General features: G+C 46.4%; 1 protein-coding gene across 1 annotated transcript; it reads right to left on the bottom strand.

Annotated features, from left to right (window-relative positions):
* Nucleotides 1–5,385: 5,385 nt before the first annotated feature.
* Nucleotides 5,386–12,152, bottom strand: ATP6V0E2 (ATPase H+ transporting V0 subunit e2). Its single transcript, XM_083149551.1, has 4 exons — nt 11,929–12,152; nt 10,774–10,821; nt 8,447–8,566; nt 5,386–6,097 (listed from the first exon to the last, which is right to left on the bottom strand). Exons 1-3 carry the CDS (start codon nt 12,030–12,032, stop codon nt 8,473–8,475), a joined length of 246 nt encoding a protein of 81 aa, XP_083005677.1. The 5' UTR covers nt 12,033–12,152; the 3' UTR covers nt 5,386–6,097; nt 8,447–8,472.
* Between the last annotated feature and the right edge of the window lie 2,969 nt (nt 12,153–15,121).

The following is a 15,121-nucleotide window of genomic DNA, read 5'->3' as shown; positions in this document are numbered from 1 at the left end:
GTTGTCGAAAATAGATGCAAAATTGTGGAATCTGCAGACGTTTGACAATTTGCATCCGTTTTCACCTATCTCCTGGCTTTCTGATCGTCAGAATATTTCCAATTGTCTGATCCGACCACCAGAAAATTTCCGACAGTCTGATACGGTCAAATGTAAATTCAAGGTGTTCTTGTCAAAGTAACAATATTTCTGACTATCGGAAACATTGGCCCACATTGAATACCCACAGCAGCAATAGTTGCCGGTGCACCAAGGAGTGGGGTACCAGAATACACAAAGGGGGTAGACCAGAAAGATACACTCCTTGTGTATACTACAACTCCACAATTACTGCAGCTTATCGGGACTCTGATATTTGGCATTGTCCACATATTTTGAGGTCTTATATTTAGTGTATGTCCTCTCAGGAAATCTTTTTATTGCATACTAGCTGACCCGCCCGGCGTTGCCCGGGAAACCCTTGGGGTTTCTTTATTTCCAAAATTGCTGAAAAATGTCATCTTACAATATGCTGTGCCAAAGACCTAAGATTGTAATTTGTTATAGATTCCACCATAATGTTAGAATGTGTTTGCATTGATACTCAATGACGGCAATGAAATCAGGTGTGGTGTTGTTGTTTGAAACACAACGCTCCTGAGTTGATAACTTGTATGTGTTGATGAATTCCACATCCACTCCTGAGATTTAGCACCTACTGTATGACATATCCTCCAACATCTGAGGGTCAGAAATTGGTACAAAATCAGAAAGGGACGTGGCCATACCTCCATTTCTATACTTTCAAATTGTACAGTTTCTAGGGTGTGTAATTACAGGCGCTGAGTGCGAAGGGACCGGGGTGGGCGTTACTTACCCCGCCATAATTAATTAAAAATTCACTGCTCCCTGCCACTGCCACTCTCCTCACCGAACCTGCAGCAGTCTCTGAGGTCTGGGGATCTGTAAAGCACATGCACCGGGCATCTCTACCAAACAGTGGGGCAGCCCCTGAGTGAGGAGCAGGTCCACGGGCCTGGCCACATGATGTCATGACGCGACGCACGCTACCCGCACCACTGTAATGCCCCACTGGGAATGGAGGCAATGGGCCAAATTCTTCCCTACACCCGCCGAGCCAATCCACTGATCCAGCCATCACAATCATCAATGGGTGCATTGATAAGGTTTGAGTGTAAGAAGTTGAAGAATAAGACTGAGAAAAAGAATTGCCATGTTACAAAGTGTACAATTTACTCAATAAATCGTGAAAAAAATGTAAGTGTACATAGAAGTACGATCAAGAAATGAAAGTAGGATTAAAAAATAAGTTCTGATTCAAACTGATAATTGTTTGGATGGGGTGGGTTGTGAAACAAATCTATAGGTGGGGGTATGGATATTGTGGGCATAATTGGTGTTTGTTACACCTACATGGGGCCCTCAATTGATGGGATTTTCACTACAGTGTCACAGTCACATTGTCACCATAGGGGGATTCCCAATTGGGGTCCAGGTGGTCTTTTAGGGACCCTTTACAATCCTGTAGGTCTCTTCTCCTTGAGCGTACGGTCTCCCTTAATGATAGTCAATCACTAAGGGAGACCATAGGCTCCAGGAGAAGAGACCAACGGAATTGTAAAGGGGTCCCTAAAAGACCACCTGAACCCCAATTGGAAATCCCCCTACGGTGACACTGTAGTGAAAATTTCTCATCATCTGGGTACTCCCTGTAGGTGTACCAAACACCAATTATGCCCACAATATCCATACCCCCTCCACCTATAGATTTGTTTCGCAACCCACCGCCATCCAAATAATTATCAGTTTGAATCATAATTTATTTTTTAATCCTACTTTCATTTCTTGATTGTACTTCTATGTACACATATTTTTTTCACGATTTATTGAGTAAATTGTACACTATAACATGACAAATCTTCATCTCAGTCTTATCCTTCAACTTCTTACACTCATAACATTCAAACAAATGCATGCAGCGCTCATGCCCATCGACCAAACATTATCTATGAACCAAAAGAGTCTGGGAAACCCTTAAGGCAGAGCAGTGCCTGATATCCAACTGACTAACAGGGTGAGTGCAGTGTACCCACTTTGTATTGATCAATGGGTGCATTGGCCAGGACAAAGATTTCTCAGTGCAACTGGAGGACTGGAGAGACGGATATGGGGAACAAAGTAGAAATGGTACATTAGGTACAGTTTTTATTTGCTGGTACAGACTGTTAAATAAACGGCAAATTATTTTTTATGTGTTCTGTGTGTTTGTGTGTGTTGTACTGTTTTTGTGTGTGTGTTGTAATGTATGTGGTTTTGTGTGTTATATTGTATGTATCTGTCCAATGCGTAAGTGTGTGAGGTGTGCTATGTATATACAGTATGTGTGTTGTGTCTTTGTGTATCTGTGCAAAGTTTAAATGTGTATTTTGTGTGTGTTGTACTGTTTTTTGGGTGTGTGTGGTGAATGTGGGTGTGTGTTGTGCTGTTACAGGTATGTTATGTGTGTGTATCTGTGCAATGTTTAAGTGTGTGTTCTGTGTATTGTACTGTTTTTGGGTGTGTGTTGTAGTGAATGTTGGTGTGTGTTGTACTGTGAGTTGTGTGTTATGTGTGTGTGTTGTGTTGTGTGTATATCTGCCGAATGTGTAAGTTTGTGAGGTGCGCTACGTATATATGTGTGTGTAGTGTGCTGTGCATATCCTGGCAATGTTTAAGTGTGTGTGCTCTCAGTGGCGTAGCTTGGTTTGAGGCGCCCCCCCGCTGTTAATGGGGGGGGGGCGCCTCCCCACCCCGGACGCCGGTGCCACCCCCCACCCCCCCCCCCCCATCGCCGCAGGCTTACCTGTCTGCGCGTCCCGGCTCCCCTCCTGGCTTCAATTAATAATTCTATGCAGACGGACCACGATAAAATGGCCGCCCCCATACCGCAAACAGTTTCAGAGAACTGTCTGCTTTATGGGGCGGCCATTTTATCGTGGTCCGTCTCCATAGAATTGATTGAAGCCAGGAGTTGTGTGTTTGTTGTACTGTTTTTGGGTGTGTGTTGTAGTGTGTATGGATTTGTATTGTACTGCATGCGGTGTGTTTCCAGCGATTTCAGCCCCTATCTCCCCTGTGTGTACACAGCTTAAGTGTGTGAGGTGCTCTACGTATAAATGTGTGTGTTGTGTGCAGGGGCGTAGGGAGGGCGGAGCCGGCGGAGCACGTGCTCCAGGCACAGATAGATCAATTGGCGCCGGAGCCGTGCACTGGAAGCTGTGTTGCCAGCTCGCCCATCCTGCTTGCCCGCCCACTCCCTGCTCTTCCCAGCGGCGGCAGATCTCAATAGTTTAACTTGGTGCGCCTCATTACATTTGTTAGCAGGGAACCAGGTCACTCACTCCATCTACCCGGCGGCACAATTTACCTTGTCTTTTTTGAGACTGAGACAGCTCTGTCTCCGTCTCTACTGTGACAGCCTCACCGACGATCAGGGCTGCCAGCACAGAGAGCACTGTTAGCAGAGCTCTCTGTGCTATGAAATACACACAGGACTCGGAGCCTGGCTGAGGGGACAGTGCACACTGTTAGCAGTGGAAGTGTCAGGCACTTCCCTGCACTGCGCTGCAGTCTCTCACCTGCTGGGCTAGCAGCTGGCTAACTTCTCTGCACAGAGGCGAGCTCTTGTGCATTCTGCAGTGCCCTGGGCTCCAAGCTCCGCCTCCATGTTCTCTCTGCCAGACGGGACTTCAGGGGGCAGACAGAATGATTACTGCACGGACCAGGAAACCCTTACAGCAGCAGCAGCTGACATCAGATTCCCTGCACTAATGTATATACAGTGATATTAAAGTGTACTCTTTATTGTTCTTGCTTACTGCATTACCTTTATAGAAAATGCAGGTTTTTTTTTTTTTTTAAGTATAAACTGGTTAAAATATTTTTAATATACTATGATTAGTTGATAAAAAACTATCCACCCCTCTTTATCTATCTGTCTATCTCTAGAAACCCCCCTGCGTTTGCCCCATCTACTTGGAGTCACAGCAGAATCGCCCACTTGTCCCCTGATCTGCCGTCGTGGCAATCAGCTCTGTAGAGAGATACAAACCGACATGGAGGTAGGAGGGCCCTGCTCGCAAGCTTACAATCTATTATTGCCAGTCTGATACTTGAATCACCCCCGCCTACTACAAATGGGGGGGGCGGTGAAACATGCCCTTGCTCCGGGCACCGTGGCACGTAGCTACATCACTGGTTGTGTGCTATGTGTGCGTATGTGGTGTACTGTGTGTGTGTGTGTGTGTGTGTGTACAATGTGTACGTGTGTGTGTGTTATGTGTGGTCTATGTATATCCTCAATTATTTCCTAATTGTTTAAAGCCTTCACCATAATGTTAGAATGTGTCTGTCATACTCAATGACAGCAATGAAATCAGGTGTGAAGTTGTTCCTTCGTCCACGGTTTCCCAGATCGTCGATCTTTTCCCCACATCATCAATGAAGGAAAATTAAAACTTGGTGTTTTTTTAAATTCTAAGTGAAATTTCCCAAAAACGGATTCGAGGTGCACACCACCGGGTCCAGAGGTATCTTGTTGCCAAATTTGGTGTCTCTGAGTGCCACGGTGTGTCCGCAATGCGACGGACACGCACACACACACACACGCACACAGACTCTTCAACTTATTATATAGAAGGATTACAGGTTAAGATAAAATGCAGTCCCACAGCAAGGAATATTTAAATGAGTTTAAGGCAGGGCTGGCCAAACTGGTCCCAGAAAACTACCAAAAGTTCATGTATTGCAGACCACCTGTGGATCTGTAGACTGTGTCAGTTAGGAATAAGTGCATGACATATTTGAAAATGTGACAGTTGGTAATGGCTTAAGCTGCCCATACACGCTGCTAAGCCGATGTGTACTTTGAGGTGCGCGCTCCCACGCACCTCATCGCACAGTACAAAAAGTATGTGCTTGCACATACTTTTTGTACTTAGGTTTCATCAAATTGCATGCACATGCAATGCAATGTGATCCCTGCTATTGCAGCCCACAACGCATGCCCGCATCGGGACGTGTATGGGCTGCTTTACACCTGTGCATAATGGTAAATGTGGACTGTTGGTAGATCTTGAGGACAATATTTACTTCCTGATCATTCAAAAATATTCCCCCCTCTGTGTTGATAAGCCACTGTTGTGTTATTGTTACTCTCTCATTTATCTAAAACATTATAGCCAAACAGATGTCCTGTTTTGAATCAGTACCACAAAGTTGCTCCAAAAATGACTTATTGATCCCCGTTCTGTGATTAAGGAAACCTTTACCTTCGATACCTATTTATACACTGCAGGGCACAGACTGATCACTAATCCGGTTATCAAACGAAAACACGCCTGCCGGTCAGAGACATCCACTGATTTATTGCACAGTCCATAAATAAACGCTTTCACAAATAAATACATTACATGGTAGTTCTGGGTATTGCACAAAAGTTATTTACCAGTGTTAAAGCGCTAATTTTATATTTTCTGTTACCTGTACCAATCTGGATTACTACAATGCCACAATAATCTGTATTCATTGTACAGAATACTCAATTTAAAAGAACACACCTACTGTATGTTCCCAGATCCATTATTCACATTAATAATCTCTGCTTGTTGCAATCACCGGTAATGGTTTGGATTCAGTCACAGACTATATCCTCTCCTTATGTAACCCATATAATAATTATAGAGTGTTCGCAGTGCTGAACCACCCTGGGGTTCTAGTGTTCACAATGGGAAGCAGGTGTCATATTAACAATCACTACAAAATTGTTGTGACCGTTTCAGTAAACCAAATGCACCATAGATCCTGGGTGCTATATAATAACGCTATATACATACTTTTAAACATTTAGAGAACACAACCTACAGAAATCACTCTTCGACCATGCTTAAATAATAATCATACAATAAATATAACAAGTATCTATAATGTAAGATTGGGAGGAACTGGTTTCTGCTTCAGTTTGGTCAAGGTGTGCTGGACGTTGTAGTATTCTTGTGTTCCAAGCACTACGGCAGTGCAGGAGGGGAAGCAAGGACACAAAACAACTTCTATGGAATATCTAGAAGCAGAAGAATGTATATATTACTCACATAGGCTCAAATCAATGTATGCAGTTTTACTAGCATTACAAATAATATCGTTGTTCTAAAATTCATTCCTCAGGGCCCCTGTTAATGTTTTCTGTTAGCAACAGGTGTGCTCATTACGCTGACACATTTGAAAAAGATCCACAGGTAGGGCTAATTATATTACATATGATTTGGGGGTGGATGTATGAAGCGGTTGATGACCTTGGAGATGTTGCCATGGCAACAAAACAGCATTGAAGTGACATTTATCAAGTACATTATATAAAATGATGTGTAGAAACTGATTGGGATTAGGTTCTCAAACCATCTAATTAAAAAATAAATAAAAGCATTAAAGGGGAAAATATTTTTTTTTCCTTTTAATATCTGAGTTCCCAACTAATGACCCTTTTAATTTGAAGTGCCTTTATCCATCCAATCTGGTGGAAACAAATCTGGCAATGTATGGGAGCAAATGATAGTCAACCATTTGCGAATAAATGCTGGAAAATTTGTTGAATCAGACGTCTTTAACCATTTTGCCTGAATGACCGTTGTCCGTTTTCCAGTGTTTGGGTGTTTACCTACTCTTTGGGTGTTTACCTACTCCCCATGCAGCAAAGTAGATCTGAGTTACACCCTATAAGTAAACAGTCCCATGAACCTGGTTTAGCCATTTACACTGCAAGGCATCCTGGGTCCAACCATGGTTTGGATAACCATTTTCCACTGAGCAGCTCCCAGGTTATCACAGCAATACCCCAGGGTTTGGGGGTAGAATAGACCCCAGTGCTTTACTATGGGCAGAAGTGAAATAATCAACATGAAGCGGACCCTTAAAGATGAATAAAGACATTATCGCAAGGTCTCCTCTCTATTACTGTATGGGAATGGATCGTAGGGTCGACATGAGCCAAGGGCTAGGTCGACAGTCAAACTCGACATGGGGTTTTTCACCCTGAATGTTGACACAGTCCCCTTCCATGGCTCGCTGTGCTCGGCAAACCTTTATTCTCCCACCATGCCCTAGTGCAGGGGTGGGGAACCTCCGGCCCGCGGGCCGGATACAGCCCCCCGCACCCAGTATGTCCGGCCCGCCCGCCTGCCTAGATTACAGCCGCCCGCCCGCCAATATTACAGAGGTATCATCCGCTCGGCCGCCTATATTTCATACCAGCCGCCGCCGGGATGGCTGCTGCTGCTGCCGCCGGGGAGATGTGCATAAGACGCGCCCGCCAATCACTGCCGGCGCATCCCCTCCACAGCCACTGTGATTGGCGGGCACGTCTTCTACACATCTTTCTGGCGGCAGCAGCAGCAGCCTTCCCCGGTGCCTGGTATGTAATATAGGAGGGCGGGCGGGCAGCTGATAATATATCAGTAATATAGGCAGGCGGGCGGGCGGCTGATACATCAGTAATATAGGCGGGCAGCTGATTAATCGGTAATATAGCAGGGCGGGTGGTGGGGGAGATGTGCAGAAGACACGCCCGCCAATGCTGCTTCTCTCACCCTCCCTTCCCCAGTAACTGACACATCCAGGGGTTGTCATTTACCCCTGGATTCACCCCCAAACAGGTTAATGTGATTATGTCTGATCCTCATAATCAGACATAATCACAGTAACCTGTTTGGGGGTGACACCCCCCCCCCTTCCTCCACACTGTCACTTTTTATGGTGTCTCTGCCCACATGTATATGCCGCTGCCCGTGTGTATAATGCCCACATGTATATGCTGCTGCCCGTGTGTATAATGCCCACATGTATATGCCGCTGCCCCTGTGTATAATGCCCACATGTATATGCCGCTGCCCTTGTGTATAATGCCCACATGTATATGCCGCTGCCCGTGTGTATAAGGCCCACATGTATATGCCGCTGCCCGTGTGTATAAGGCCCACATGTATATGCCGCTGCCCGTGTGTATAATGCCCACATGTATATGCCGCTGCCCGTGTGTATAATGCCTACATGTATATGCCGCTGCCCGTGTGTATAATGCCCACATGTATATGCCGCTGCCCGTGTGTATAATGCCCACATGTATATGCCGCTGCCCTGTGTATAATGCCCACATGTATATGCCGATAATTGATATTTTTATATGGCCCCCGAAGGGTTTTCAAATTTTCCAAATGGCCCTCGGTAGAAAAAAGGTTCCCCACCCCTGCCCTAGTGGATGGTAGGGCACGAAATCCTGCCTGTCGGCACGTCGACGTGAATATGTCCCTACTGTACATACACAACGGGTCCATAGAATGAGTCCTGCAGTAATTAGCTTTATGTTCCAAGGACGCACTACTGGTCAGCAATAGTAATCACTGGTGTATTACATTACCTTAATATATGGATGTCCCAGCTGGCTCATTCCCATACGAAGCGCACATACCAAATGGTGTCATTTTTCAACTGGGGTCCGAAGAGGGGATTCACTTGGGATAAGATGGTGATCAGCCAGCTAGTGAGGAGGAAAGTGAAAGCACTTCATCACAATACAATCTACGGGACTAATGAAAAATATATACTGTTCAACAGGTATATACCAATTCTACCCATATCCTCTAACTGGATCTAACTCATCCAGTTCTTCTATGGCTGTACCCCACTTGGTTTTACAGCGGGGGAAGTTTGATAATGGTTGTTAATTACTGCAAGGTTAACAATCCTGAGTGATTATTGGTCAAAACATGAGAACACTAAAATAATCATTGCCGATATATATGCAGGTTGCATTGTGCCCGTAATAAATGCTTTATAAAAAGGTAAATTGTGCTGTAGATCTATAGAATTGTAGGAGGTAAGTTCCATCTCAGCAATGCATGTGCAGTGGAATCCACTGCGCACACCCCGATGGCTCCCGCTGGGGATTAGGTTTAGGGGGTGGGGAAGGAGGGGGAGGTTAGGGGTAGGATAAAAATACAGTGATCATTCGGTACCTTACCGTCAAGATTTCATCCCCATCGAACGTGTCAGTAATTCTACCTGTCCTGACCAACATAACGTAGAGCAGGGATGGTCAGACCCATCCTCAGCAGGCCATGTTTTCCATACCACCTTCAGATCTCTAGAAAGTGTTGACAGTGGGTGATGACTACACCTGTGCACCAGCTTGGTGGCCTGGAAAATGTGAACTATTAGCCAACCCTGTTATAGAGGGTCCACAAGACCCAAATTCATAACTGTAGGTCATTTGGATGGCAACAGGTGAGATCTCATTATAGGAGTATTTCAGTAAGTGAAGCAATCACCGCAGTTTTGGAAAAGAGGTGTGGAGATGTACTAGTCCCCTGAAGAATATCCAGAAAGACAGTAGGAGAACGAGGCTCCAGAGATAGCATCTACCAGAGGTGTGGGATACTATAACTATTGGGCGGAGAACGAAAATTTGAAAATTCACACCTATCTTAAGATTCTATATAACCTAGAGCTGGGCATGTTTTTAGTTTATTTTCCAGAGTAGAACATCCGGGTTGAGGAATGGAACAGTCTTATCAAACAACGGACATGCAAAATATATTCGTCTCAAACAACTAAACTAATTATTCAGTTAGTCACTAACGTCTCAGTGCAACTTTGCTCCTTTTGCAATGCTATTAAATAGTAAGGTTTAAATAGGACTATGAAGTCTGAAATATTCTAAAACAAGCTAATCCATAAATTCTGTCCTGTTCACAGGATGCCCATGTTATAGATGCAGTTTTGTTTATACACTATACCAATATTGAGTGTGGAGTACATTTCAATATGTAGCCTCATTCTACAAAACCCTAAAAGTGGCTATGACTAGGGATGCCAATCCCGGGGTATTTTTTTAATCCCGGGAATCGGGATTGAAAAATGCTCAATCCTGGGAATAGCATGCCTAAAAGAAAATTGCCCCCGTGCCCCACACTGACTGAGTTTTGGGGAGGGGGGCAGGTGGCAGCGGTGCGGAGACAGGCGGCGGGTATGACATGTGGGTGGCCTGGCAGGGCCACACACTTACTTTTGGGGAGTGGTGGAAGCAGGCGGCATCGGCGCGGAGGCAGGCGGCATCGGCGAGGATTCAGGCGGCTGGGGGAGGCCCGGCGGCGAGCGGTGGTGCAGTGCTACGGCATGCGCAGCGTGACCTGTGACCTAATCACGCTGCGCAGGCCGCACGCCGAGTCGGGAACAGCCGGGCAGCATCTGAGCGAGTGCTCAGGCTCTGCCTGGCATTAGACTGCGCATGCGCAGTCTAATCCCAAAATCCCGGGATTGGATACTCCAATCTCGGGATTGAAATCCCGGACATTTTGTGGCCAAATCCCGGAATCCCACCGATCCCGGGATTGGCCACCCTAGCCAGGACTAAGGAAAAACCGGACAAGACCCCGTAACGGACATCAAACTCTGCATTCCGGAGCTTGTAGTGTCCGGCCCGGAGGGTATCACGTCTGGGGGTTTCCTGTGATAGCTTTCACCAGGGACATAGGGAATGGGAGATTACAGCCTCTCCGTGTGGTCCAGACCGTTCCAGTTTTTTTGCTACATGCCTGGACCATACAGGGAGGCTTTATTCTCCCCCTAGTGACAGCTGCACAGGCAATGCAGAGTTTGATGTCCGGTCCGGTGTTTCGGGGTCTGGGTCTGGTTTTTACCCATACCCCTAGTGGCCTATAATATAACAGAATAAAATATACTCACAATAAATAGCAGCAGACTGCTGTGGTCACCAGCATAGTTATAATGACACTGAAAGACAAAACATAGCGGGTTACGGATCATGCAAAAGAGTCTGCTTATTTTATAATAAATACGTAACATGGAGCAAGTTGATGGCAGGGGCACTGAAGGAGTTAATCATCTGTACTCAAACACGGATATTCCTTAAAACGTGGTTCCTTAAAAACCAAGGCCCCTACATATTAAAAAAATGCAGCAGTGCCATGATTGTGATGAGTCCCTAATGTAATGGCTCAATGAGGGGGGCGGATGCAACTTCTCTAAGGGGAGAAGTTGCACAAGTGTATGGCCAGTTTAACAGCATATACTGCAAGATTAGTCTTTCGTGATTTCCAAAGACTCCGCCACAGTTTCTGGCATTGTGCATGTGTATATAGAGCAATGCTTTCCAAACTTACTTCAATGACTGTGCCCCAGAGCATCAAAATATTTTCAAGGCACCATTAGGCCAAATGTTTCATAATAACAATAATAAAAAATAAATAAATCAGAAACAAATATAAAATAAACTGTTTAAACGTTATCCTTCTGGCCAGTTATGTGGTGATGGACAGGATTTGCTTCTATTTGTCCACATAGCTTATGACTGAGGGCCACCAGCACTGTTTTTCCCTGTCACGCTGACCATAAATCATTTGAATTGGCCCTTAACCACCAACCCAGGGCACACCCTAAAAAGTTCTAAGGCACCCCAGGGTGCCACGGCACACATTTTGGGAACCACTGGCATAGTGTTTCTGAGAATGTTTTCCGTAGGACTGAGGCTGTTGGAGAAGGATCTCTAGATCCCTCTCTCCTCCAGAATTGTCTCAATAGGGATAGGAGAATGACATTAGCCCTGAAAACCTCCTCCTGTTGTATCTGGTACATACTGTAGGTCACACTGCAGTCCGCAGAGTGAATAAAGGGGAGTAGAGGTCACAGAGTTCTCTGTGAAATCCCCTGATTTTGGCTATAGGCACATGTCCCTCAAGACAGATAGATAGATAGATAGATAGATAGATAGATAGATAGATAGATAGATAGATAGAGGCATATCATACACATTCACATATAGGGGCCACATAGCCGTACATTCCCAGTAATACATGTATATGGGTCCAGTCCAGATCTTACCCTCGGTTGGGGCCTTTCGGGACGAACCAGGGCGCCGCGATGCCTATGAGTCCCCAGAAGGTGGTGAAGATGATCATGGGCACGGTGAACGAGTGCGCCGTCATCCTGCAACAATGTATCTCTATGTAGAACGCTCAGGTAACGGTCACTGTGTATCACCTGCAGGTGTCAGCTCTCCTCCCCCCACATCCGCTGCGTCCTCTCTCCGCTCTCACAGTCTATTGGCTGCTGCCTTCTCTAATCCTCACCCTATTGGCTGAGCCGCCGGTCAATCACTGTATTCAGGCGGAGATTACACAGAGCTGCGCAGTGATTCATTCATCATCCCACTGGTCCTGACTGGTGCTGTCTGTGTGATGATAATGGTGAGCAGTATTATATATAAGGGATTAGTACACAGACTCTCACTAACTGCCAGGAACATGATGGTGATATTGAGGTGTGTTATTATAGAGACTATGGGATAGGAAATGGTGATCGCCTGTTTCAGATTTGTTTTGTATTTGTCTAAATAAATAGGTCAACATGGGGGAAAAGGTCGACACCGGAAAATGTTGACATGACTGTTTTTTTCCCTGTGTGTGCATCATTGTCGACACCTGAGCACACAGACCCCCAGTTAGTGTCCCCCTTCACTTGTCATGCTTCCGGGGGTATTGGTCGTTCCGATTTAGGTTGAGTGGGTGGTGCCTTTCAGGTGACAGCCAAGGAATAAAACCAAGGCCAAATTAATTCCATGCTTGTTAGGTTATGGTATAAAATATATGCAGTGTCTAGGTCTACAATCATATCGTCGACCACTAATGGTCGACAGTCACAAGGTTGACAGGGTCAAAAGGTAAGGGGTGTGGTCACACAATAGTAACTCCAATTAAAATTACAACACACAGTATCATAAACATATACACATTACACCTCATGCAGTGCCCTTGATTCATATTACATCACATAGTAGTGCCCCTTATACACATAATGCCTCCAGTTGTGCTGCTTATACACATCTGTCTCTGTAACTCCAGCAGCTCACTGTCCATGTCCCTCAGCAGCTCCATACCCTGTGTCCCTCCAGCAGCTTCCCCACCTCTGAGTTCCTCCAGCCCCCTCCCCCTGTCTTCAGCAAGAATAGAGCCTGTTCCTTAGTGGCGCTTCTTCACTTCAGCAGCAATGATGGCATGACATCACATACGCCGTGCCAGAAGAAGAAGCCTCTGGGACAGACTTTTATGTTGGAGTTACTGTACAGGGCTGTGGTAGAGGTGGAACTCAGTTCTCCATACCATAAGAGGTGGTGGAACTCAGTTCCACCCTGTTCCCCCTCACTTTAACCCCTGGACCTTCCTTACATGCACATGGGCAGTAGGAGAGGTGAGTCCCTGAGAGCCCATACACCAAAGAGTGAAAGAGTAGAGTAGACCCTAAAATACCACTGTGGCCGGAGAGCTCGGCACACGTGGTGAATGGCTGCCACGGCGCCATCTGGACAAAGGGCGCTTGGCCCAAATTCAAATGTGTACTGTTGTGGGTTGTTTCATGGAACTGTGTGCAGGCTTTCGGCAGGCTGGGAGCATGAGATAGCCAGCTCCCAGCACAGGGGAAGGAGCCCCTGCAGCCAGGATGGCTTTCCTGAGCTGCAGGGTTAAGGGAGCCCAGTGCTGAGCACTGGTCGCAGTGTAAAAACAAACATGTTGTAAATTTATTTAAAATGTATTGTGTGGCTTTTGGAGCCTGTGCTGTGCACAGACTCAGTGTGTACAATGTAACACGTGTGCTTTAAATGTATTTTAAAGGAAAAGTGCACTTACTGTACTGTTGTGTCCCTGGGGAATCCAGAGTCCTGTGTGGGCTGCTGGGTTTCCCCTCCAACTGTAACCCAAAAACATAATGGTTTCCCAGACAGCCTCCAGGCTTGGAGCTGCTGGGCTGGTAGCAGGGGACCTCAGCTTTCCAACAAGCTGAGTGGTTCCTTGGAGCTCCATGGGGCTCTCCGTCGGCGAGCAGGAGACCCTGGCAGGAGGATCAGGGCTGCCCATCTCTGGAGCGCACGTCTGGGCCAGAGGTGTTCAGCTGCTCCCCTGCCAGGATCCTGGAAGTACGTTTTGGAGGGAAACCTTGCCCCTAGCCAGACTGACCGGCACCTGGGTCGTACCTTGCCCCCCAGGTGTGCTGTGGCTCAGAGGAGTAACCACTCCCCTCTGTCCATAGGGGACAATGCTGACCGTGCATGTGCCCAGTTGATTGGTTAAAGACCACAGGGTGGGCTTACCCCCTGTGGTAATGTGTATTGTATTTTGGATAAAAAGGCACCATTTTTGAATGGGATTTGTACTTCTGCCTGTATCTGAATGCTGTAAACATCTGTATGCTGTGCCATCTATGATAGGAAAAGAGATCTTTTCAGATCTATTGGCAATAAACCATCTTTTGCCCAAGACGACTGCTTTCATCTTGCGACCAATAGAATTACTGCAATAATTCCGTTCTCCAGCTGTTCTGGGTATAGCATCCAGCGTCTCCGAGTTCTGCTCTGCCAGCTACCGAAGCAGAGGTCTGGTCCGTGACCAGTGGGGAACCAAACAATGCCAGTCAGGGGGGTGTCAGCAGCATGTCGACGCACACCCACTCCAGCAGGTAGTACTCAGGAGCCAGCGTTTGAGCCTGAGGTAACCGTGGTTCCAGACGCAACATAGGAGGAGTCTGATGGTGGCAGCGATATCCCCGCCCACTGCGTAGTGGGCAGAGTCAGTAACAGGCAGTTGCTGACGGTAACAGGGAAGCCCTTATTGGCCAGATCCCGTGAGACCAGGAACCGCAATCTGTGGACCTGAAGGGCGTAGCCAGAGCGTAAGGGCAGGCGTCCGGTCACAACCACATATGTCCATGATGTGACAGATGTTGCAGCTTTTACCATCACCACCACAATGACAATGCAATGACAAGGAATGCTGCACGGTGAAGCACAAAGGAAAGGCTGAGATTAGCATTTGCGTATTTCCGCAACCATTACTGCAGCTGCACTAGCAGCCATATCTAAATCCGGCCCAAAGATGCTTCATCACTCATAATAGAGGCCATAACCAAGCGTGTCCAAACTATGGCCCTCCAGCTGTTGTGAAACTACAAGTCCCATCATGCCTTGCCATAGTTTTGCTATTAGGGAATGCTAAAACGATGTTTGGACATGCCTGCAGGCATG

Source organism: Crinia signifera, chromosome 6 (genome assembly GCF_055691185.1).
Source record: "Crinia signifera chromosome 6, ASM5569118v1, whole genome shotgun sequence".
Taxonomy (NCBI): Eukaryota; Metazoa; Chordata; class Amphibia; order Anura; family Myobatrachidae; genus Crinia; species Crinia signifera.
This window is presented reverse-complemented; position numbering and strand designations above follow the sequence as displayed.

Bases quoted from the DNA above. Each gene is read 5' to 3' on its own strand.
- ATP6V0E2 (XM_083149551.1), bottom strand. From the start codon at position 12,032: ATGACGGCGCACTCGTTCACCGTGCCCATGATCATCTTCACCACCTTC. The intron at 10,822-11,928 runs GTAAGATCTGGA...TTTGTCTTTCAG, and splicing joins CCGAAAGGCCCCAACCGAGG to TGTCATTATAACTATGCTGG. The intron at 8,567-10,773 runs GTGAGTATATTT...CCTCCTCACTAG, and splicing joins GCAGTCTGCTGCTATTTATT to CTGGCTGATCACCATCTTAT.